We start from the raw sequence: 26508 nt of genomic DNA on the forward strand, positions 1-26508 counted from the left end.
AGACACAATTAAACGTCTCTTCTTTAGCTGCGGTGATTCCGCAGACATGTCCGGTATACTTTCATCGCTACTCTCTGAACTAAATTCCCTATCGCTATCCGATAAATCATCCGCGTTAACTTCGCACTGTTCCAAATACTGCATTAATTTATTGTCATCAATACCTGCTGAAAAAATATCACGTGAACGACATGCCATTTTCCTGTCACAAATCCACTCACTGCAAGGAGCAATCTCTTACTGACCAGTTAGCGGTATTTGTAAACACAGGAAACGACTCTTGTGAAAGGTATAACACCCTCTTAGAACTGCCAAAGCAAGGCCAGGCACACAATAACGTGTAGCCCCTTTACTACAGGTTGTAACAAAAGTATGCACGTCACTATAGGTTGCCTCAAAATTATGTATACCACAGAATTTTAAGCCGGCCGATGTAATCGACTCTGGCAACTTCCGAGTGGATTCTTAAAGGCCGACCAGATCGGCTCTGGCAATTTAAAGGCCGGGTGCTCGCACTACCGCCTGGCACCAAGAGAGTTAAATCAATCATTTGTTAGTGATAGCATTGTGCATTGACGGTTTCGCCAAGCTTCAGGAGTTCATAATACACAATACCGCTCTGGTTCCACCAGACACAAAGCATGTTTAAATTGTCAAAACCATGCCTCACATGTTCTAATGGATGGAACGAGTTCACCATATGTTTCTACCAGCAAACAATGACTTTACACAATCTTTTTCTTTTGATTAAATAATAAAAGCAATGTGAGCCGGAAATGTTCTTTTTCAGGCACAAATGTCGTCATGATCACTGAACGATACAACACAGACACTAGTATTTGGCTGACTCTACTTTTGTGTGTTGGTTGGTTAATGTCAGACGAACAAACTGATGTTCGTGTCAAAGTCATACGCCGCGTACTGTTCGCTGGCGCCATCCTTTAGTGAAACCGGAAAAAACGTATGCATACACCTGGTACCTGGGAAGTATCATAGAGGAAAGTAGAAGAAATAACAAAGAAATAATCAAACGTGGAAGACAAGCGGGAGCGTTCCTGAAAAGTGTCAGAAGCCTGGTTAGGAGCAAGGATGTCCCTCAGTGAAGCAAAAGAGTGACACGCAGGACGTACTATGTACATATTATGACGTATGCAGCCAGAAACTTTGATAATGGAGCAGAGAGGATTAGGATACAGGCAAATGAAATTAAATTTCTGAGAAGCAGGATAGGAGTGACAAGAATGGTTAAGATGAGAAATGAAAAGGTTAGAGATGCAGACATGCCAAGTCTCCTAATTTAAGCGGGAGACTCCCGATTTTTCATCGTTCCTCCCAGTCAATCACCGGAACTAATCTACCGATTTTCAGAGCAGTATCACTAATTTTCGTATTATTTTAAACTCCCACAGATTTCCTCGTTCTTCTGATATATGGCTGAGTATGGGTGGTCAGTAGTAGTTCTAATAATGATTCCAGATGGCAGTATGGGGCACGATGGCCAGTCATGTGCTCCTCTTTGGTCTATAATACTATCATTCTCTTTGCAAGCAAGTCAAGCGAGTAACCTAACCTCAGAATTAGCACGCAGGACCCGCAGAAGTGTTCATATTGTATGCCTTAATATTTGTTTTGGCCAAAATGTCAAAAAAAAAAAAAAAAAGAAATATTATGCAGTGTTTAAAAGTGCTTATAGGGAAGAGTTTCCGTCTTTCAGTGAATCCAGGAAGGGACCAACATTTACATTCTGTACTATATGTAAGTTTGATTTTTCAGTTGCGCATGGCGGGAAGTGTGATATACTCAAGCATATGCAAATGAGAAAACATAAGGAGAGTGTCTATTGTGTAGAAAGAAACCAGAAACTGAACTTTTCATGTAAAAACCAAAATGTAAATCCTGTGACGAATGCCGACGTTATTTATCGTAGAACGTAACCTGCCTGTAAATTGTGCTGACCATGCGGGACCTTTGTTTCGCAAAATGTTTCCTGATTCAGAAATCGCTAAACGATATGGGTGTGTTAGAACGAAAACAGCGGCTATCATTACAGAAATGTGCATGGAAGAAGGGGCGAAAATTGTATCACATTTGCAGGTGAATGCATTTTCTGTTAACCGGCCCCGTGGTGTAGGGGTAGCGTGCCTGCCTCTTACCCGGAGGCCCCAGGTTCGATTCCCGGCCAGGTCAGGGATTTGTTTTTGTTTCATATATCTATCAATCCACTTTAATGATTTTTCACCTTGTTATCAATGTGTAAAATTCATCGACACTATGCTAGTGTATTTTCCCGCAATGGTGTTGATACACAAGGATAATTTTTCAAGTGATTTTATACAAGGCATATTAAATTAATGTTGTAGTGAATATGGGGACGGTAGTTATAATTTTAGCGATGATTCTGATGACGGTGATGTCGATATTGCCGAATTAGACCGTGATGAGGCTGAAATGATACACGAGAGACTACTGTTTCCAACACTATTCGTGCTACATGTGGTAGTGCTGCATGTAATTTTTACTGGGATGTCATGGATTATTTCATAAGATATAAACATTTTGTAAGGTCTTTTTATCCCAAGGTTTAATTCTAAATGTCGTGTAACCAGTAAAGTCTTTCAAAGATATTTTTTCACTTGAATTCTTTGAGCTGAAAGTATTGGAAGCAAATCACCACACTTAATGGTACATAAAGTCTCAAAGAATGTTATTTCCATTTTGATCTAGAATAAGGGAATTGATTCCAGTCAATGAAAATTAAATGTATGTTACCTTAGCCCTCTTCATGTTGATGAGAATAGTACAGAAACTCAATTTTAGGTCTTACTTCTGGAAAAATTGTTCCATTGTCACACCCCTTATTTGATTCATATCTTTAGACAAATTTCAATCCATATGCTGATTACCTTGCTTCAACGACAACAAGACTAAACACACTATATGGCAGACTAAAAAGCTATTTCTAATATAATCAAACTTGGTTGGAAATTAATAGAGATACGGTATCATAAAACAGTTTGATGCACAGGTATGCTAGCATTTAAATGCCCAGTAGAAGCTCCTCCTGCATCCAGTGAAGGCTAGATTTTTAAACACTCCCACTCAGCAGTATTAATCAACAACTTTGTCCTGCTTGGTATAATTTTTACCAAATTTTCAAATGAAAATGGAAATAATTTTGGCTTTGTAGCAAAGTGCCCCATCATCTATAAAAATGGCATCTTCAGTTGTGAACTACTACTAACTTATTTGGGGGAAAAGTTCCTTTTCAAGGATTCCTTAATATTGATTTTACCTCATTGTCCCTTCAACAATGTGCTGTCTGCCAGGAACTTTCACAGACATCACACTCCATAACATAATGGATGTTGGATGCTTCACAAATTGTTGCATGCTTTCAGACGTGAAAGCTTCTCCTGGTCTCTTACAAACATTCTAGCTGCTTTTCGCCATCACAGTGAAAACAGATTCATCATGGAAGCATACCCGAATGATATGTACAGAATTCCAAATTTAAAAAAAAATTTGTGGATAATAGCACAGAAGACCTCAACAATCCCAAAACTCAAATTTGTATTTTTTGAATGCCAATAAAGCATCACAATTTGGAATACAAACTCTTAATTTTGCAATACACTCCATAATAATTTGACATAGGATTGTACATATCTTTGCCCGGTCAACATACGTTCACTCTTGAAGATGTTTGGCCCATTGCAGTTATTGGTTTTCGTTTGGTGGTGTGATTTTTTGTTTTTTTCTTGGTTGGCATGCTTTTAAACCAGCTTCAAATGAGCTCCTCCTCACTGTCACAGGATACACTTCAACACCAAAACCTTTCAGCTGATGGCTCAAGTCATTAGGTGTAAGTTTATGGTCCAGTGTTGCCATGTTCATAAATTGTCCACATTTTCCAGCTTTCCTTAGCTTGTATTCACTACATTCATGCATTGAAAGTTTGATTCTGCTGACAGTTTTCTGTGATATTTTCATTCTACTTGCAATTTCCTGCTGTGTATAAGTTTTCAGCAACAAGTGCAGTTTTCTTAGGTGAAATGTCTTTTGTCTTCCCCATAACTCACTTTCTTTTGCAAGATCCATCCATCCATCCATCCATCCATCCATCCATCCATCCATCCATCCATCCATCCATCCATCCATCCATCCATCCATCCATCCATCCATCCATCCGTCCGTCCGTCCGTCCGTCCGTCCGTCCGTCCGTCCGTCCGTCCGTCCGTCCACCCACCCACCCACCCACCCACCCATCCATCCATCCATCCATCCACCCACCCATCCACCCACCCACCCATCGGTCCGCAATTAAGGCAGTCAGCCAGGTGGTAGATTCCTTATCTGGTGTTTACCTAGTGTTTTCTTAAATAATTGCAAAGAATTCAGAAATTTATTGAACATCTCCCTTGGTAAATTATTCCAATCCCCAACTCTTCTTTCTCAAACACAGTTAAGTTCACAAGCTTAATAATATTATTTGCTTTACGTCCCACTAACTACTTTTACGGTCTTCGGAGACGCCGAGTTGCCGGAATTTAGTCCTGCAAGAGTTCTTTTACGTGCCAGTAAATCTACCAACACGAGGCTGTCGTATTTGAGCACCTTCAAATACCACCGGACTGAGCCAGCTCAAACGTGCCAAGTTGGGGTTAGAAGGCCAGCGCCTTAACCGTCTGAGCCACTCAGCCCGGCAGTTCACAAGCTTTGTAATATCTTGATTATGTAGCAAGAGGTATGCGAAATGAAAACCAAGCCAAGATTTATCCCAGAAACATAAAAATAACACTAAACACAATTTCAGAGCATGTGCACTGCAAACCTACACTAACACAGTTTGGAGGGAAACTGACAACTGTTACTAACTTTGAAAAATATATTGACCTGTGAGTTGCATGAAAGATAAATCAATGAGTATTAATCAAGAATGAATGTTGTAACCAGTAAAGACAGCCATGTATTATACTTTTCTCTCCAATTTTTATACCGTGGAACTTGAGAATAATAAAAATATATTCCTTAGTCTAATAATTTGAACATGTCTGTAAGTATTGAGGAAATCCAGGTTTTCTCATATGAGATTTGGTGTCTAGTTTTAGTTGCAATTGCATGAAGTTTTTCCATGGACTGAATTGCTTCTTGCCTGTTGTGGATAGAATTATCAGATCATCTGCAAAAGCCAATTGTTGTTGTTGTTATTATTATTATTATTATTATTATGATGATTATTATTATTATTATTATTATTATTATTATTATTATTATTATTATTATTATTATTATTATTATTCATCGGTTTGCCCTTCCAGCGAGCCGAGTAGGGTGTTTGAAAACAAGCGTCTTCCAAAGTTGCCTATTCAAAAACATTTCGTTGTCCAAGACAGATTCCCAATTCCATCCTCTTCTCTCCACGTCTTCCCTCAGTTGGTCCATCCATCTTCTTCTTGGTCTTCCAGCTGGTCTTCTACCTGTTATTCTCTTTTCCAAATAAGCACATGGTAACCTTGTGCTATTCATTCGTTTAACATGCCCAAACCATTTAAGTCTAGATGATCTAAGTCTTTCCTCCATCGATTCATTTAGACCTAGGTTAGATCGGATCTCATCATTTTTCACATGATCAAGTCGGGTCTTTTGGAGGGCAGTTCTAAGAAATTTCATTTCACAGGCTTGAATCCTACTATAATCCTTTGATGTTAGTGTGCAGGTTTCCAGAGAATATGTAAGGATAGGAATGAAATATGACTTGTACAGGGTCATTTTTGTTCTTTGTGGGACTTTCTGATCCCATAGTAGGTGTCTAACGATGCTGTAAAAGTTAGAGCCTTTGGTTACTCTGTTTGTTATTTCTCTCTCAGCTCTGTTATTACTAGCGATTACGCTTCCTAAATAACTGAATTGGTGTACTACTTCAACTTGGTGGTCCTGTATTTTTATGTTGCATTCTGTATAATGTCTGCTGATTTTTAATGCTACTGTTTTTGATGGGTTCAGTTTCATTCCATAGTCATCAAACTTCTTACACCATACATTCAGATTATTTTGCACTCCCTCCTCTGTTTCATCCCATATTGCCATATCATCTGCAAACACCAGAGCCTGAAGATCTTTATTACCTTTTCCTTTTAGTTCCTTTAAAATGGTATCCATAACTGCTATGAATAGAAGTGGTGACAAGGCACTTCCCTGTTGTACTCCTTTGGTTGTATTGAACCATTCAGAGTGACCATCTCCAATTCTGACACAGCTTTTACAATTACTGTATAGCATTTGGATCTTCCTAATAAGGTACTCCGGTACACCAAGTTTTCTAAGACTTTTCCAAATAGTTGATCTAGGAACATTATCATACGCCTTTTCAAGGTCCATAAACACAATAATTAGGTCTTTTCCTCTTTCCCAGTGTTTCTCTGCCAACATCCTCAAAGCAAATATCAGATCTGTTGTGCTTCTTCCAGTCCTAAAACCATGTTGTTCCTCTTCTAAGATAGGCTCTAGTGTATCCCTTACTCTGGCTTCAATGATCTTCTCCATAATTTTAAGGCCGTGTGATAGGAGGGTAATGCTTCTGTATTTTTCACTTTTCCTTCTAATCCCTTTCTTAAAGATAGGAACTATCGCCCCTTTTGTCCAATCTTCAGGTATTTCATTATCCTTCCATATTGTTCTGAGAACTCTATACAGCCACTGTATTCCTGGTGGACCAGCAGCTTTAATCATGTCAGCTGTAATTTCATCAGCTCCTGCTGACTTACCACTTCTCATCCTGTGGAGAGCTTGCTCTACTTCTGTCCATGTAATTGGGATATCTTCCTCTATTGTTTTCTGTCCTACATCCTCAACAGAGATCTCTTTAGGGCCATTTAGGAGCTTGTCAAAATACTGCCCCATTGTATCCGTGATATCTTTCATATTGCGAACTATATTCCCATCTGCTGTCTCCAGGGCTGTAATTGCTTCTTTATCTGATCTTTTACTTTTAACTATTCCATATATCATTTTCATATTCCCTTTACTGTCTTCTTCCAGTTTAGTTGTAAATTCTTTCCAACTTTTCTCTTTTTCTTCCCGTACAATTCTCTTGACTTCCAACTTTCTGTATCTATATTCCTTTGCTATCTCTTCCAATTTATTGTTGTCTATTTGGTCACTGTTGATTCTTCTGTCAGACTTAGCCACATCAAGAAGTTTTTTGGCTTTATTCCTTTTCATTATGGCTTCTTTCACTTTATCATTCCACCAAGATGTTCTTTTCTCTCTCACTCTTCTGTTTGTTCTTCCACATATTTTATCTGCACTACCAACCAGACTTTCCTTAAAATCATTCCATTCTTCATTACCTTTCTTTGTGTCTGTTATTGGTATTTTAGCTCTGATTTCCTCTTGAAACTGCTGTTTGACTTCCACATCTTTCAGTTTCCAGTCTTTAATTCGTGGTTTTTTTTTTCTTGTCTACTTTAATAATAGGTTTGGTGACTTTTAGGTCTGCAATGAGGAGTCTACGGTCACTATCAAGGCTCTCACTAGGTATCACTTTTACATCATGCACCTTTTCTCCACTTGACCTATCTGTGATGATAAGGTCTATCACCGATCTATACTGACCGTCCCAACTGTATCTCGTTATCTTGTGGCTATCCCGTTTCTGAAACCACGAGTTCTTCACCAGAAGTTGGTTTCGTGTACATAGATCAAGCAGAAGTTCACCCTCCTCATTTCTATTACCAAATCCATATGGACCAATAATGCCTTCATAACCTGACCTATCAGTTCCTACCTGGGCATTAAAATCCCCAATTATCATTATGTTCCCTTCATCAATGATGTCCTCTAGTTTTTCTAGGAAGCTTGCTTTTTGGTCATCGCTACAACCCTGCTGGGGAGCATAAACTTGGATTACAGTTTGAGTTTCTCCATTTAGGTATATTTTAGCTTTGATTAATCTCTCATTGATGAAGGAGACATCTGTTACACTATCAATGTCTTTATGGAGTATAAAACCAACTCCATTCCTCGCCACTGCAGGATTACCACTCCAGTATAATTTATATCCGTCCTCTAACATTCTTGTGTTGCAACCTTTCCATTTGGTTTCACTCAGCCCTAGGATGTGAATATGTCTACGGTTCATTAAATCCGTGATTTCGTTGCATTTTCCTGTTAGAGTCATAACGTTTAAGGTTCCAATCCGAAGCTTGTTTCTATGATCGGGTCTTCTCGTGCATCTTGAATGAACATCGGACATGACGTCGTCATTAGTTCCAAGAGTACTTGAAGTATTGTCGACATTCAGAATATGTTTCTTTCCGAGGCTCGTTTTCATTTTGAAAGCAACTGCATTGTACTCCTGTACTGACTTGCTAGGCCTAACGTACTAGAGGATTTTCTTTCAGGGTGGTCTCCCTTAGCCTTTGGCAGTCCCGTGCCTCACTGCAAGGCAGCAGCTGATGAATTTATGTGTTATTTCCCACACAAAGGTCACATCTTATCCAATCTTCTAAGGGAAAACTCCTCTGCACGCAGCTATTGGTTTTCCCTTAGTTTGCATGGTTTGGTATCGGCCACCAGACCCTCGGCCAGACAGTCGCAGGTAGTACCGTCTACTGTCACATACGATGGCAGAATATATTCTGACCTGACACCAACTATCCCAAAAAGCAAGGATGCCTCTTCCGCCAGTAGCGCCGTACCAATGATCTTCATCTCTGCCTTCACTGCCGTTGAGGTCTTCACCCGTAACCCTGAGCTGGGACCCTTACCAGATGGTACACACAGGGTCAGTGTGCTCTGGGACTCACATAGGCAGGGGCGCCACTCCCTGGGTAGGGCTGCCTCCGCAGAGGGTCCCTACCTGCTACCTTCATTATTATTATTATTATTATTATTATTATTATTATTATTATTATTATTATTATTATTATTATTATTATTACCATGGTTGGTGGATCAGCAGAGATGAAAGAAGGTGCCGGGTGAATGGGTCTAACTACCAAATCAAAGTTAATTTAAAACTTTAACAAAGGTTATATTTTTTGAGTTTCAACAATCAATAACAACAAAATTTAACAACCTTTCACTAGTTGAGATAACAATAACATACCAGGTACCATGACAAATTTTATACAAGGCAAGTACATCCAAAATTTAGTGACAGTTTAGTAATCTGGGCTTCCAGCCCTTTGCTTTACATTTCCTGAGCTCTCAGCTCGACCTTACAACAGATTACTATTTTACACAAGGGCAGAAAACCCCTAGTCCCTCGAGCACTAGCTCCCGACTCAAAATATCACGCCTCCCAGAGGCACAGTTACCACACTTGAAAAGAGCTGACACACTTAGTTTTCAAAGCCTATTCAAGGCAATATCAGAAACTTACAATTACTGGCCATCAAGGCATAACTTACAAAAATGAAACAGGGGTATCTCGTACCCAACCTACAGGGCCTTCATGTAAAAGAAATAACAGATAAATAAATGGCCCGAACACAAAATGAAAGGAGGCGAATACTTGTACTCCTCGATGTAACTTCTTAAAACCTAATGGGCACTAGGCCTATTAAACAGGGGCTATTCACAAACTATGGAGGTGACTTGTATAATGAGGAAATTTAAAACATTACGGAAAGGAGTAAATCAGTTACAAAACGTAGTCACCTCAAACCAAAATGAAGGGGAGCTCAAGAGGGTACATCACTCTCTATCCCAAAATTACAGTTACAGATTTTTATGAGATTTTCACATTAGCCAGCAGAACTTACATTTTAGAGAAGTTGGTTACATTTTAAAGTTTCGGACCCTTCCCTCAGGTTAAACTGCGGAGCTAGCAAGAAATAAAGATGTTAAAAGGCCATTACCTTGCTGAAGAACTGCTGCCTGATGAAAGAGGCACCTCCCGCCTCCTGCTTCACACACACACACTTAGTTAGATGTTGATCAAGTGGCCAAGAGCCATGAAAATCCGCAGTTTATAAACCCTCGGGGAAAGATCCAGACCTTTCATGAATAATCAAGATACACCCACAGAATTTTATTGGAGGATACAAAGTTTACACTCAAAATCAAAGAAGAAATACGTGATTGTTTAGAAATTAATTACAGAAATTCTTGATTGGTTAAATTCAAAACAGGCAGAAAGAAAGGATAAATATTGCAAACCCAAAAATGAATGAACGAAATTTAGTAAAGGAAAAACTTATGGATACAAAATTTCTTCTGAAAGGTTCTTTCACTCAGCACCAGGGTGCATGATCATAGTTTTTTAGCAGTGACATCTATGAGAGAATATCCACACTTCTTGATCAATGGATAACAAAACAAGTAGAAATTCACACAGTACTGGCAACTTCGTAATCACAAAATTACGGCAGTGACTTCTTCTGAGGAAAATTTAAGTAGGTCAAGTTCCAAGATCAGTGTTTCTCCTGTAGAGGAGTGCTAATTGGCGCAAGTTTTAAATGTGTGGCATAGAGGTGTACCTCCTGGTACAATTATTATTATTATTATTATTATTATTATTATTATTATTATTATTATTATTATTATTATTATTATTATTATTATTATTATTGTTCCGAGGTATCTGTGGAACAGCAGAGGTGAAAGATGGTGCGGGCTAGAATGGATCTAACTATAAGTCCGAAAGATGAATTTAAAAGTTAAATAAAGTTTATATTTTCAAAACTTAACAATGGTAACATAGAATTTGAAAACTTAACAAGTCAACAACAAGCCAAAATCAGATACTAAGAAATTACAAGTGTTAGGGGATTATTACAAGGTCTGGGCTTCGAGCCCCACAATCACAATCCTTGAGCTATTAGCCCAACTTTACCAAGGTACAAAATTGAACAAAGGGGCAGAAAACCCTATCATGCCAAGGAGCACTTGCTCCTAATTACAATGTTAAGCCTCCTAGAGGCACACGGAGCTCAAATTTAGGAAAGAGCATACCCGCTCTCAAAGTTCAAGCCTATCAGGAGACCATAAGCAGACTTCACGCTAACTGCCCTCAAGGCGCACATATAATGGTACAGGGGTACCTCATACCCAATCTACTGGGCCTTCTCAGGAAGGAAAACAAAACGAGTTAAATAAATGGCCCAAAATACAAAATTGAATGGAGGTGATAACTTGCACTCCTACGCTAAATTTTTTTTTTTTTAAACCTATGTGGCACTAGGCCGATAATAAAGGGGCTAATCCCAAGCTAGGGAGGTGACTCGTATGAGAAAATTTTAATACATTAGGGAAGAGAAGAAACGGTTATGAAAACGTAGTCACCTCAATTTCAAAATGAAGGGGAGCTCGAGAGGGTAAAGCACTCTCTATCCCCGCTTTACAGTAAAAGAGATTTGTAGTTTTTACATAGACAGAAGAGGAATTTACATTTTAAAGTGGTAGGTTACATATTAAAGGTTTCGAACCCTCCCCAAGAGTTAAACTGCTGAGCTAGCAAGAAATAAAGATGTTAACAGGCCATTACCTTGTTGCTTGTTGCTTGAAGAAAGAGGCGCTTCCTGCCCCCTGCTACATATCCACACACTGAGTTAGATGTTATACTAGTGGCCCCGAGACAAGAAAATCAGCAGTTTTTATACCCTCGTGGAATATTCAAGACCTTTCAAGAATGAGTAGACACACCCCCTCAACTTTATTGGATAGCTTAGAGCAACATATCCATATCGAAGAAGACATCCATTATTGGCTGAGAATTAATTAAAGAAATTCGGGATTGGCTAAATTCAAAACAGGCGGATAGAAAGGATTAATGTTGCCAACCCACAAACCCCAGAACAAAATTTAGTAAAGACAAAACTTATGAATACAAAATTTCTTCAAGAAGGTACATTCCTTTACACCAGAGTGCATGATAATAGTTTTGTAGAGACATCTGGTAGAGAACATCCACACTTCTTGATCAATGACCAACAAAAACACATCAAAATTCACACAGAGCCATCTTCGGAGAAACAGCTGAGTTAATACAGTTTTTTAAAGTTCAGGCTTTCTCCTGTAGAGGAGTTTCAATTGGCGCACTATTTGAACCAGCGGCGTGGAAGTGTAGTGCCTGGTACAGACCTCCCCCCCCCCCCCAAAGTCCTTCCAAGGGGTGACACAGAAGAAAACATTTTTTTTTTTTTTCAAAGCAAAGTCCAAGTTTGTTGCTGAGTAGTTGAAGAATAATTTAGCAGAGAAAATACAATTTTCCAGAAGTCGGGGGTTTCTTAATTGGTTTGATATAGATGGGTGTGATTTAGATTAAGTCCAGTTTTAGAATTTCTTGGTAGTTGTAGAATTGCGAAACAGGACATTAATTCATGGAAGAATTTTTTTTTCTAAGTCCACCAAAGGTAGATTTGAAGCAGTTATTAATTGCAGAAATAAAGTGTCCATGTAGCAGAAGAAGTACATTAGCTGCCGATTACTTTTGATGGCAAGACCAGTCGCCGTTGCCAAAGTTCAGTCGAGGTCACACGGACCCCTCAAGTACCCTGAGATACACCACTCCCGCTACTATGAGAGGGGTAGTCGTGGTGAAACACGCCACAGACGCGACGATTGTTTACAGTCCTGGAGCAGTTTGCGGGTGGTGCGCCACACATCAGCCTTGGTCAGCAGGAGGGCTCCGGCTCGCCGTACCCTGGTTGACCTCACTGGAGTGGAGTGGGCCCGTACCCCACTTCAGTGGCGGTACGGCGCTGCACAGCTGCGGGGGCACTGAAACTGTAAGATCTTGGCGACAGAATTTTTGTAGTAATATAATGTTTTAGGGTACTGTCTTGGAGTTGAGGCTGAGGGGCCAGCAGCGTGGAAACTTTTATTTTATTTTTATTGCCACTGGTGTGGTTTAGCAGGAGACGGGAGCTTGGTAATGGCCGTACGGAGAGGACAGCAGGGTACTCTTGGAGAAGGTTTTACAAGGTAAATAAACAAACACAGAGCAGAAGGCCTTAAAAATAAAACTCCCCCCCCCCACCCCAAAAAATATAACCTTTGAGGTTCTTACAAAATGTTAAAGATCCAAAGAGCAAGTAATTTACACCGGTTTCACCTGAGATAGGTGAACCCTAAAGATTCTCTCGGTGGCTGGATTACTCACAAACAAAGTGACCGGCGTAAGAAAATCCAAGACGGTGCACGGCCCATGAAATCTGGGGGCAAGCTTGCCCGCAGGAACAAAATTCTTGACCATAACTTGGTCTCCTACCTTTAAATTGCTGGGCCTCCGTCCACGATCATATCTTTCCCTAACCTTTTCATGAGACACTTTAAGATTGGCCTTAGCCTTCTTCCAAAGATCTTTAATATTATCTGGATCTATTGTCTCAGGTAGAATATCATTAAGAGACCAAAGGTTAGAGAGCGGCATGTTGGGTACAAACTTAAACATCAAAGAAGCTGGAGTGAATTTATGAGATTCGTGAACCGCCGAATTCAATGCAAAAGCTAACCAATGCAGGGACGTGTCCCACCTAGAATGATCTTCATGATGATAGGCAATAAGAGCCGACCTCAGATTACGATTGACACGTTCAGCAAGAGATGGTTGAGGATAGTAAGCAGAAGTAGTCACATGAGAGATGGACAGATCAAAACAGAATTTACGAAAGAGATTGGATGTGAAAGCTTTAGCATTATCTGAAACAATATATTGACACGGACCAAAAGAAGCGAAGATGGAATTTAAACATGAAATGGTGGACTGAGCAGTAGCCAGCTTAGTAGGAAATAACCATGAGAATCTAGTGAAGCCATCTACACACACAAGGATGAACTTGTTGGCATTCTCCTTTGACTGGGGGAAGGGTCCTACGTAGTTGATGTAAAGACGTTCCATGGGACGCGACGCTTGATGAGAAGACAATAGCCCTTGCTTAGTGGACATGGTGGGTTTACTAAGCCAACAAGATTTACAAGCTTTTACTAATTCACGGATTTCTCCGTCCATACCCTTCCAAATGAACATTTCTCGGATCTTTTCTCTAGTTTTGAAGATACCTAAATGCCCCCCTAATGGGGTCTCATGATAGTACTTGAAGATCATGGGCACGAGAACAGCTGGAACCACAAATTTCATCTTCTTATCATGCCCCGACGAGCAACATAAAACACCATTCCTCAATACGTAAGGGACAACATGTTTCCCAGAAGAAAGGTTTTCCATGATAGGGGCCATGGTCGGATCTTCACGGTGATATTTTTCAAGACCCCTAAACAACATGGGAGCATCTGTTAGTATGACATTTATGCCCGCAGGTGTGCACTCGGGAAGTGAAGAACGGTCTTCCTGTTCAAGGGGCTCTACATCATTGGCAAACATATGGCTTAGTCCATCTGTCACAAAATTTTCAGTTCCTCTTATATGCCTAACATCAAATTGGAAGGCAGAAATTCTGATGGCCCAGCGGGCTATGCGACCAGTACGATGCGGCCTACCTAAGACCCAACTTAAGGCTTGGTTATCTGTCTCCAAGTCGAACTTGACATGTTCCAGATAGAGGCGGAACTTTTCTAGAGCAAACAAAACTGCTAACCCTTCAAGTTCGTAGATGGAATACTTGGATTCTTGGGCAGATAATGTCCTAGAGGCATAGGCAATGGGTCGCCTCCCTAGTTCAGTCTCTTGAAGAAGGACTACAGCTACCGCCGCCGCCGACGCGTCGGTTTGGACGATGAATTTCTTAGAGAAGTCGGGCATAGCGAGGACAGGGGCATTACAAAGGGCTAATTTGAGGTCTTCGAAAGCGGCTTGTTGAGAAGGCCCCCACTCAAATTTGACGCCTTTCCTACGAAGAAGGTTCAAGCGTGCCGCTCTATTGGCGAAATTTGGAATAAATTTCCTGAAGAAGTTCACCATGCCAATGAACCTGGCAATACCTTTAACATCCTTAGGAGGCTTGAAATCACGGATGGCCTGTGTTCTAGAATGATCTACAGCAACACCATCGGGTGACACAATATGCCCTAGGAATGACATGGAAGGTTTAGCGAAGGCAACCTTGGACAACTTCACTGTTAACCCTGCCTTACAAAGGCAACTCAGGACCTCTTTCAGATGATCTAGGCGTTCTTCAAAGGTCTCAGAAAATACATTGACATCATCCAGATAATGATATAAGTACTCGAATTTGATGTCGAAGAAAACCCTGTCTAGCAGTCTCGTAAGCACGGCTGCTCCCGTGGGGAGCACGAAAGGCATGCGGTTGTATTCGTACATGTTCCAATCAGTGGCAAATGCTGTCAGATGTTTAGATTCTTCAGCCAGGGGAATCTGGTTATAAGCCTGATTAAGGTCTAAGATGGTGAAAAATTTAGCCTTTCAAAACCATGAAAAACAAGAGTGAAGGTCTGGAAGGGGCACAGATTGTAACACCACCTTCCGATTGAGAGCCCTATAATCAATCACATTCCTGAAGCCACCTTGGTGTTTCGGGACTAGAAAAATAGGTGAAGAATACGCCGACTTGGAGGGTCGAATAATACCATCTTTCAGCATCCGATCAATGATCACCTTCAGGGCCTTCGTTTTAGGCAGAGATAGCCTATAAGGCGGAAATCTAACAGGGATCAAATCCGTCACCTCAATCTTGTATTCGATAAGGTCAGTAACACCAAGAGTATCAGAGAAAACATTAGGAAATGACTGACACAACTTACGAATACTATCAGCCTGCTCCTCAGGTAGATGTCTAAGGTCTAACAACATCTCATCCTGGGTAGGCGAAACCGATGAACATGACACAGAGCTACATTTCAATAAGGGAATTTTACAATTAGAAGCAAATTTGAACGTGCACGACTTGCTCTGAAGGTTGAGCACTAGACCAGTGTGAGACATGAAGTCCTTTCCCAATATAATGGGGCAGGTCAAGTGCTTAGCCACAAACAATTTAAATTTCCAAGTAAATTTGGCAATTCTAATTTTGGCATACAGAAACCCTAAAATTTCTAATGGAGAGGAGCTTGCCGAAATGCATTGAACCAGAGACGAACAATAATCAGGAAGTTTACAAACAAATTTTAATTTGGAGTACCACTCGGCCGAAATAATGGAACACACACTACCAGAATCTAATAGAGCTGTTACAGGCTCATTATTCAATTCAATTTTGAGAAAGGGGACAGGTGCGGGTGAATCCACCGCAATCCTAAGACATTCTTTGGGACATTCAAATGGTAATGTAGAACAGTTCTGACTTTTCCCTGAATTTTTGCCAGAGTTAACCTGGGCTGAGCCTTGAAAAGATGAATCTGCCGACTCAGCCGGAGCCACTAGTCACTTATGATTGTTGGTGGAAGTTGCACCCGAAGTTGAGCAGGAGGGAGTGCTATTCGAATTCAGGCAATTTTTGGCCATATGGGAGAAAGCGCCGCATTTAAAACAGCCTTGAGATGACCCTGCTCCCTTGTTTGTCCAACTGGATTTAATCAAGGGGCACTTGTTCCGAAGATGGTCGGATGACCCACAAGCATAATATTTGCGGGGTATTACGGTTCGGCGATGTGGAGGCCGAAAATTACTAGAGGATGGAGGGGGTTCTTTCGCGACCCGTAAGGTGTCGGCGTATCTAACTCCTTCCGCTGAGACAGCCATAGCCTCTAATTCGGCAAAAGTTTGAGGACGCGACGCAAAGCACAAATATGACCTGTATGATGGGGAAATACCTTCCACAATGGCTTGCACAATCTGGTCTTCAGGAAAATGAAGAGCAAATACCCTGTTGTAGAATTTGATGTCTTGGATGAAATCGGCAAGATTTTCATCCAGCCGCTGTACACGGTAATAGTACTCCTGAATTAGTGATGACCTAGCTCGAGCCAGAATAAAATTAGCCAGAAGGTGTGCATGAAACTCTTCAGTAGTTGATTGGTCGGCATTTGCCCTAACTATCTTGTCAGATAGAACACCAATTGAATAGGGGTAAATGATCTGCAAAATTTGACATGGAGAAAGAGAAAAAACAAAGGCATGATCCTGAAACTCAACGAAAAATCTTAGAAAAGCAATAACATCACTAGTGGAATTGACGGAGAACTTAGAAATACCTCTGAGCAACATTGCTAAAGGATGGGGCAAACTGCTAAAGCCAGGTGACACAGTAGGTAGAGGCCTAAGTGGCAGAGAAGCAGATTCAGAAGGTGCATTATTCAAAACAAAGGGTGGAACGGATGTGCGACGAACGGACTCGGTTTCTAATGGAACAGAACCATTTGGAATTGCTAGGCGGGCATTAATTCCATTGTGGAGTTTTATCTCCTGTGTGCAGTTATCAGACTGTGCCACATAAGAGGCTTCTGATAAGTTCACCTGCATACACCCCTGCATCAGTGGGTAGGGTCTGACACATCCCACTCTGACGGGTCTAGTGTCAGACCTAAGACGAAATGCTGGTTAATAGAGCAAACGCCTGAAAAGCCATACATCCAATTTTTGATCTGATTTTTGATATGCTCTATTGGTGGAAAAATATCTAATTCCCTTCATGGGAATTTAGTATTACCATTTGGAACAGAAGTTTGTCGGACTTCTGCAGTTTTCCTACTTTCTTCCCCTGTGGGAGAATGCTCCTTGCTTACAACGTTTACCAGAGAGGGTTGGTCGGTTTTGGTGGGGGACAGCCCCAGTTAACAATAGGCTAACCTTACTAGACAATTCAGAAAGGTTTTCGAGAACTGCACTAGCTTCCTTCCTTGGACTGTCATTTAACTTAAGAGACAATAGATCAGTGACCCTATTGTAAAAATGAAACAATCTAGCTTGCACACGTTTAAATTGATTTGGAGAGGGATCATTTTCTTCAAAAAAACTAACTACAGATGCTAGCTCAGTAGTAATATCAGTGATCGTGGAGAGAGCGTAGTCAATCTCTTTCTCTTCCAAAGTGGGGATGGAAATAGGCAAATCAAGGGACTCATTAAGCTTGTTGCTATCTACTGCAACCGTACCTCCAGATTGCACAATTCTAATTGTTAATTCATAAATCAATTCCTCCTTGCACAAATAGCCGGGATGGAGGACATCGCGAGGGCCGGGCATGATGACAGAAGTTTACAAATTTAGAAAAATCGAAAAATTCCAGCGACGGAGAAAATTGTTAGAGTTTGAATCAAAAGCAATATTTAGCCGTCAAAAGGGGCTAAATTGAGACCCATTCAACCACGCTCTGCTACCACTTGTTCCAAGGTATCTGTGGAACAGCAGAGGTGAAAGAAGGTGCGGGCTAGAATGGATCTAACTATAAGTCCAAAAGATTAATTTAAAAGTTAAATAAAGGTTATATTTTCAAAACTTAACAATGGTAACATAGAATTTGAAAACTTAATAAGTCAACAACAAGCCAAAATCAGATACAAAGAAATTACAAGTGTTAGGGGATTATTACAAGGTCTGGGCTTCGATCCCCACAATCACAATCCTTAAGCTATTAGCCCAACTTTACCAAGGTACAAAATTGAACAAAGGGGCAGAAAACCCCATCATGCCAAGGAGCACTTGCTCCTAATTACAATGTTAAGCCTCTTAGAGGCACACAGAGATCAAATTTAGGAAAGAGCATACCCGCTCTCAAAGTTCAAGCCTATCAGGAGGCCATAAGCAGACTTCACACTAACTGCCCTCAAGGCGCACATATAATGGTACAGGGGTACCTCGTACCCAATCTACTGGGCCTTCTCAGGAAGGAAAACAAAACGAGTTAAATAAATGGCCCAAAATACAAAATTGAATGGAGGCGATAACTTGCACTCCTACGCTAAAGTTTTTTTTAAAAACCTATGTGGCGCTAGGCCAATAATACAGGGGCTAATCCCAAGCTATGGAGGTGACTCGTATGAGAAAACTTTAATACATTAAGGAAGAGAAGAAACGGTTATGAAAATGTAGTCACCTCAATTTCAAAATGAAGGGGAGCTCGAGAGGGTAAAGCACTCTCTATCCCCGCTTTACAGTAAAAGAGATTTGTAGTTTTTACATAGACAGAAGAGGAATTTACATTTTAAAGTGGTAGGTTACATATTAAAGGTTTTGAACCCTCCCCAAGAGTTAAACTGCTGAGCTAGCAAGAAATAAAGGTGTTAACAGGCCATTACCTTGTTGAAGAGCAGCTGCTTGAAGAAAGAGGCGCTTCCCGCCCCCTGCTACATATCCACACACTGAGTTAGATGTTATACTAGTGGCCCCGAGACAAGAAAATCAGCAGTTTTTATACCCTTGTGGAAAATTTCTAGACCTTTCAAGAATGAGTAGACACACCCCCTCAACTTTATTGGATAGCTTAGAGCAACATATCCATATCGAAGAAGACATCCATTATTGGCTGAGAATTAATTAAAAAAATTCGGGATTGGCTAAATTCAAAACAGGCGGATAGAAAGAATTAATGTTGCCAACCCACAAACCCCAGAACAAAATTTAGTAAAGACAAAACTTATGAATACAAAATTTCTTCAAGAAGGTACATTCCTTTACACCAGAGTGCATGATCATAGTTTTTGTAGAGACATCTGGTATAGAACATCCACACTTCTTGATCAATGACCAACAAAAGCACATCAAAATTCACACAGAGCCATCTTCGGAGAAACAGTTGAGTTAATACAGTTTTTTAAAGTTCAGGCTTTTTCCTGTAGAGGAGTTTCAATTGGCGCACTATTTGAACCAGCGGCGTGGAGGTGTACCGCCCGGTACAATTATTATTATTATTATTATTATTATTGGGATACTGTGGAGCACATAGGTGTAAGAAGGTGCGGGCATGAAAGGGTGGACAGAGAAAAGATCAAATCTTAATTTAAAACTCTAACATTTGAAATTTTATTTCTTTCCCTTTTTTTTCCCCCCAAATTCAAAACTAGATGGTCCGATGATGTTAGACGTTAGGCCGTTTTAAAGACCAAGCATCATCAAATCTAGATGAACAACACCAAATAACAGTTGGATTACAAAGGTGAACTTGTCAGTTCTAATAACAGTAATGAGTTGAGAACTCTAACACAATCAGGTACACAATAATTTACAGAGTGAGCTAGAAGCTCTGAAGTTACAAAAAGCTCAAAAGAGCACCACTGCTCCATTCACTTAATCCTCTAGGAGACTACATACCAAACTTATTACAATCAAGCCTCTCCAAGGCACAATCTAAATTTTTACACTAGATCATTACAAACATTTTTCACTATCTTTAGTTAAACTTTCAACACAGGCAAAAGCTGCCTATTGTACATGGCCTTAGTGAAAAAGGAAAAGGTTTAAGGTATTGGCTGTAAATCAAAATGCTAGGAGAGGAACACCTTGCACTTAAAACCCTATGTGGGCTTATGGCCCGAAGTTACAGAGGCTAAGGCTATACTACAGAGGTGACTAGATGGAGAGAAGTTATGTTCTGAAAGAAGAGATTAAATTTAAATTTTACAATATCATAGTCATCCCAATACCAAGTTGGATAGGAATTAAAAGAAGGTTAACACTCTTTATTTCCTAAGTTAGAATAAAGTCCTTAGACTTGCTTGAAAATTTATATTGAAAAGATTGAGATTTACATTAAGAAAGAATTTTGAAACCTTCCCCTCAAGTCAGCTTTCTGAGACTATCACATGATTAAAAGATGTCTGCCATTACCTTGGGCTGTGGGCCTTCCAACGATCTGCCTCCGCTACAAACACACTCTGAACCTCTTGACTGGAGCGATGGAAAAGACAACATGGCCCAAAAGGTCCCAGCTTTGATAGCGGAGGGGAAGGTTCCAGAACTCTCTGTGCTGAAGCCCTGTACACACCCTCAATTTTGATTGGCTAATTTAATAAATATCAAAATTCCAGATTGGTTCATAAATTAGATGAAGAAGGAAGGGATAGCAGTGCTTAGAAAACAAAAACAATCTGCAATCATTTCAGTTTTGTAAACTTAGAAATCACAAATTTGTTTGAAAATAGGGGGCACATAAGTCTATAGTAGAGACATCTGAAGATAAAGTTTGAAACTTCTTCTGATAGACGTTCACCATTTGTATTACAGATGGCCTTCTAAAAGGCACTCCGTTTAAATGTACGGAGTAAGTTTACCTCCGGTATTATTATTATTATTATTATTATTATTATTATTATTATTAGTAGTAGTAGTAGTAGTAGTAGTAGTAGTAGTAGTATTATTACTATTAGAGAAAATTAAATTCTTTTTGTTTCAGTTATCAAAATTCTTAAAGATATTGGTGATTTTCTTGACCCTGCAAGTGGGAAGGCTGTCGACTTCACACATTTCTTTGCAGAAATAATTAGTCTCCACAGGTGAGTGCAGCACTGTAATTCCAATTTGAATTTTAAAGTTTTCTTTTTCATCATTATCATCATCATTTCCATTTTACAGCTCACCTGGATCAGGATGTTAATAGCACCTTTTAATATTCCTTTATCCAACCATCATTGCTGTTCCAGTCCAGTCTACTCCTTATAATTCTGTTCTTGATTGAGTTCACTTGCCTTAGTCTAGGTCTAACAGTTATTCTCCATTTTTTTCAATTTTAGCTTCAGCTATCTACTTCAGTATGCTTTCCTCTTCGATCCTCTAAACATGTCCAAACCATGTAGCTTTATTTCTCTCAGTTCTGTCTGAAAGTCTTTCTATTCCAGTTTCCTTCCTTTCATCCTTATTTCTTATCCTGTCCTTTTTGTCCAGCCCCATGGCTAAATGGTTAGCATACTGACCTTTGGTCACAGGTGTCCCGGGTTCGATTCCTGGCAGGGTCGGGGATTTTAACAATAATTGGTTAATTCCACTGACACGGGGGCTGGGTGTGTGTGTGTTGTCTTCATCATCATTTCATCCTCATCACGATGCGCAGGTCGCCTACAGGAGTCAAATAGAAAGACCTGCACCTGGTGAGCCGAACCCGTCCTGGGATATCCCGGCACTAAAAGCCATTCGACATTTCATTTTATTCATAAGTTAGAAGTAACAGACATGAAAGTAGTGAGAATGATTGCTGGTACAAACAGGTGGGAACAATGGCAGGATGGTACTCAGAATAAGGAGATAAAGGCTAAGTAAGAAATGAACTCAATGGATAGAGCTATACGCATAAACTGGCTTTGGTGGTGGGGTCATGTGAGGAAAATGGAGGGGGATAGGTTACCTAGGAGGATAATGGACTCTGTTATGGATGATGGTTAGACTCAGTTTCTAATGATTTAAATATAAAAGGTATAGAACTAAATGGGGCCACAGCACTAGTTGCAAATAGAGGATTGTGGCAACATTTATCAAATTCACAGAGGCTTGCAGACTAAATGGTGAAAGGCATAAGAGTCAATAATGATGATGTAGGTTTTATTAATCCAAATGGCAGGCTTTTTTGTTCCATTATTTTACTCCAAAAACGAATAATAGAAGTTGTTATTTTGTAGAAATTAATTCTAATCTTTATTCCATGAATAATATGAAGACAAAGATGAACAAATGTGCCCTGATCGAGAACTAAAAAGAGAGTAGATGGTAGTACAAGAAATGCAGTGTTTGACTGAATGTTTTCAGAATTACCATACAATATCAGACTATGTTTTAATTGTCTGACTCCTTGGCTGAATGGTCAGCATTGAGGCCTTCAGTTCAGAGAATCCCGAGTTTTATTCTCAGCCAAGTCAGGGATTTTAATCATGTTTGATTAATTCTTCTGGCTCAGGGACTGATTATTTGTATTTGTTCCAACACTTTCCTCTTCATATCTACACAACACATTACACTGCCAACCATCACAAAATAAAGCAACAGTGATTACATCCCTGCACATAGGGCTGGTATCAGGAAGGACATATGGCCATAAAACAGGGTCAAATCCACACGTGTGGCACAGTTCACATCTGAGACCAACAGCTGTGGCAAAAGTGATAGAAAAAGGAGAATATCAGACTATGTTTGAATTAGTATCGCGTTCTGTGAAGTAATTCAGCCTAATTACTTTTATGTTCTACTTCTTCCATCACTGACAGGTGTCTGTCAGGAACTGGTACGAGTCACTGCCGGTAGAACAACAGAGGGAAGATGAGGAACGGGGAACTGTTGCTGAGAAGTGTGGAAGTAGGAGGAAGGGAAAAGGTAGGAAAGGGAAATGTAGAGTAGAGGATAGGAAAGGACAGGTGGAACAGGATTATGGGAGGGAGGAAAGGGAGGAGGAAGTAGCTTCTGCAGCTGTCGGGAAAGATATGGCAGACCAGGAGGGGAGGGGATCAAATGAGGCAGGGTTGAGGCTCTGGTCATGCGGGATTCCATTGTTAGACATGTGGGGAAACTGTGTGGAGGTAAGGGAACCAGCATATAGTGTTATCCAGGAATTAGGTTGAGGCAGATGTTGAGGAAAGTAGAAGAGAAGGAGGAGGGAAAGGAGAAGGTGGTAGTGTTTCACGCTGGAACCAACAATGTAAGGCAAGCTTAGTTGGGGATGTGTGGGATCTGGTAAATGCAACATGGATGAAGTTTAAGGAAGCAGAGATTGTTATCAGTGGAATACTGTGTAGGAGGGAAACTGACTGGAAGGTGATTGGGGATTTAAATGAAACTATGGAGTGCGTATGTGGGAAACTGGGAGTGAGATTTCTAGATCCTAATGGGTGGGTAGGAGATAGGGATCTGCGCTCATATGGCCTTCACTTAAACCACAGTGGTACATATAAGTTAGGATATTTGTTTAGAAGAGTTATAGGGAGGTACATTCAGGGAAACGGGGTTGCCTAGGGAGCGGTGATAAGGGTACGGGGATCTGGAAATCAAGTAGGGATGATATAAAAATGTTAGTGCTGAACTGAAGAAGTATACATATTACTTACAATGTACTTTTGGTGTAGATTTTATCTTGCATTATTTTTGGAGTTAAAAAGATGGTCTCTGTGTGATATGTCAGTGAGACAGACTCATTTTGTTTATTTTGTTTTGTTCTGTTCTCTTTTATTTTTATTTTTTTTCAATAATTTAAAACTTTCATGTTGTTTTTTTAAATGTTCTGTGTATGTATTATGTACTGATTTTTGTAACTGGAGGCAATCTCCATAAAAGGCAATCTTTAAATAAATAAATTATATTATATTAGGTGTTGGTGTTTGCAAGTTACATTTAATGCTCTTTTCCATCTATAATTTAAGGCTGAAGAAGACCCATTACAAGGGTCGAAACTAGTCCCGATGTGTAATAAATCATATTAATTAACGTATTATATATAGTACTGAATAAGTGGACCTTCTCATCCTTGTTGATAGTAATAAATCATCAATATGGACCAAAATGAAATTCATTTCCAACTAGAGGACCCATCCTGCTCCGCAGTATTCCTTATAAATAGGTCAGATAACTCGTCTTGATATGCTTGCTGTAGTCATATTGATTTGCCTGCCCTTTTTAATAGTTTTATGAACATGTAATACCAGTAACGTAGTTTATAACACTTCTTTCCATACAATATTCTCTGTGCTTCCACCATTCGGCCTTGTCTGGATCTTAACATTTTCAAACGATCGTGTCCATCCTAACACCACTCAAATAGATTTGGTGATGAACTATGGGATCAACATTTACCAGTTCCCAATTTTACAAATTGAATTAGTAATGATGGCAGTATTAGAACTAACAGTTCTGTGAATATTAATACATGAAAAAGTCTCAATGATGAGCATACTCAAGGTGCAAGAATTTAGAACCTAGTTATGTTCAAATTTACTTATAATTTCATCCCAGGTTTTTAATGTCAATTTGTATATATTTGTTTCATTTTTTTAAAATGTCAATTGTGTGCATGTACATTTGTTTAGTTATTAGACATTTTACGTTAAGGCTGAAGATGGCCAGCCTTGGCCGAAACTAGTCCCTAATTAATGTACGGTAATTTAGAGTATTGCATATTATAGTATTGAAAGGTGGACCATTACGACATTAATTTAATACTGTAATTATATTGTAATTACAATTCAAAACGGATCAGAACCACTAAGTTTATATCCTATGATCCTTAGTCTGCCCCTAGGTTGCCTTCTCTCCAGATCTTTATCAAATCATTTTCATGCTACCCTCTTCAGATCCATGCTCTTTAAGTGACCAAACCATCTCAAATCCACTTAATGGGGTGGGGTGGGTGAAGAGAATAGAACTTAGTTGAATTCTCTTTATGGGGATTCTATACATCAAATACTGAAAATGTTACAGACGTGAAAATTGCTGTTTGAAATCTCCATTACAAATAAGGAAGCAAGTTTTTTTTTTTTTTTCCGTCAAAATCCCCTAAAGGGGTGAAAAGAGTTGAGGAAGGGGTTGAATACCATTTTGAGGATACTTATATCTCAAAAACTGAAGATGTTACAACCATGCAAAGTATTATTTGTAGTCTCCTTTAAAAAACATGCATTATATCTCAAAACCTGAAGATGTCAATCAATCAATACTGATCTGCATTTAGGGCAGTCACCCAGGTGGCAGATTCCCTATCTGTTGCTTTCCTAGCCTTTTCCAAAATGATTTCAAAGAAATTGGAAATTTATTGAACATCTCCATTGGTAAGTTATTCCAATCCCTAACTCCCCTTCCTATAAATGAATATTTGCCCCAGTTTGTCCTCTTGAATTCCAACTTTATCTTCATATTGTGATCTTTCCTACTTTTATAGACGCCATTCAAACCTATTCATCTACTAATGTCATTCCACACCATCTCTCCGCTGACAGCTCGGAACATACCACTTAGTCGAGCAGCTCTTCTTCTTTCTCTCAATTCTTCCCAACCCAAACATTGCAACATTTTTGTAACGCTACTCTTTTGTCGGAAATCACCCAGAACAAATCGAGCTGCTTTTCTTTGGATTTTTCCAGTTCTTGAATCAGGCAATCCTGGTGAGGGTCCCATACACTGGAACCATACTCTAGTTGGGGTCTTACCAGAGACTTATATGCACTCTCCTTTACATCCTTACTACAACCCCTAAACACCCTCATAACCATGTGCAGAGATCGGTACCCTTTATTTACAATCCCATTTATGTGATTACCCGAGTGAAGATCTTTCCTTATATTAACACCTAGATACTTACAATGATCCCCAAAAGGAACTTTCACCCCATCAATGCAGTAATTAAAACTGAGAGGACTTTTCCTATTTGTGAAACTCACAACCTGACTTTTAGCCCCGTTTATCAACATACCATTGCCTGCTGTCCTTCTCACAATATTTTTGAGGTCACGTTGCAGTTGCTCACAATCTTGTAACTTATTTATCACTCTATAGAGAATAACATCATCCGCAAAAAGCCTTACCTCCGATTCCACTCCTTTACTCATATCATTTATATATATAAGAAAACATAAAGGTCCGATAACACTGCCCTGAGGAACTCCCCTCTCAACTATTACTGGGTCAGACAAAGCTTCACCTACTCTAACTCTCTGAGATCTATTTTCTAGAAATATAGCAACCCATTCAGTCACTCTTTTGTCTAGTCCAATTGCACTCATTTTTGCCAATAGTCTCCCATG

The 26508-nt window shown here is 39.8% G+C and overlaps 1 protein-coding gene across 1 annotated transcript in view; it reads left to right on the forward strand.

Annotated features, from left to right (window-relative positions):
• The window catches only part of LOC136872809 (endothelin-converting enzyme 1), a 260882-nt gene that overhangs the window by 33906 nt on the left and 200468 nt on the right, over positions 1 to 26508 (forward strand). The window contains exon 4 of the mRNA XM_067146647.2: positions 21192 to 21291. Within this exon, the coding sequence (XP_067002748.2) occupies positions 21192 to 21291 (100 nt within the window). The remainder of the gene's footprint in view (positions 1 to 21191; positions 21292 to 26508) is intronic.

Source organism: Anabrus simplex, chromosome 4, assembly GCF_040414725.1.
Source record: "Anabrus simplex isolate iqAnaSimp1 chromosome 4, ASM4041472v1, whole genome shotgun sequence".
Lineage (NCBI taxonomy): Eukaryota > Metazoa > Arthropoda > Insecta > Orthoptera > Tettigoniidae > Anabrus > Anabrus simplex.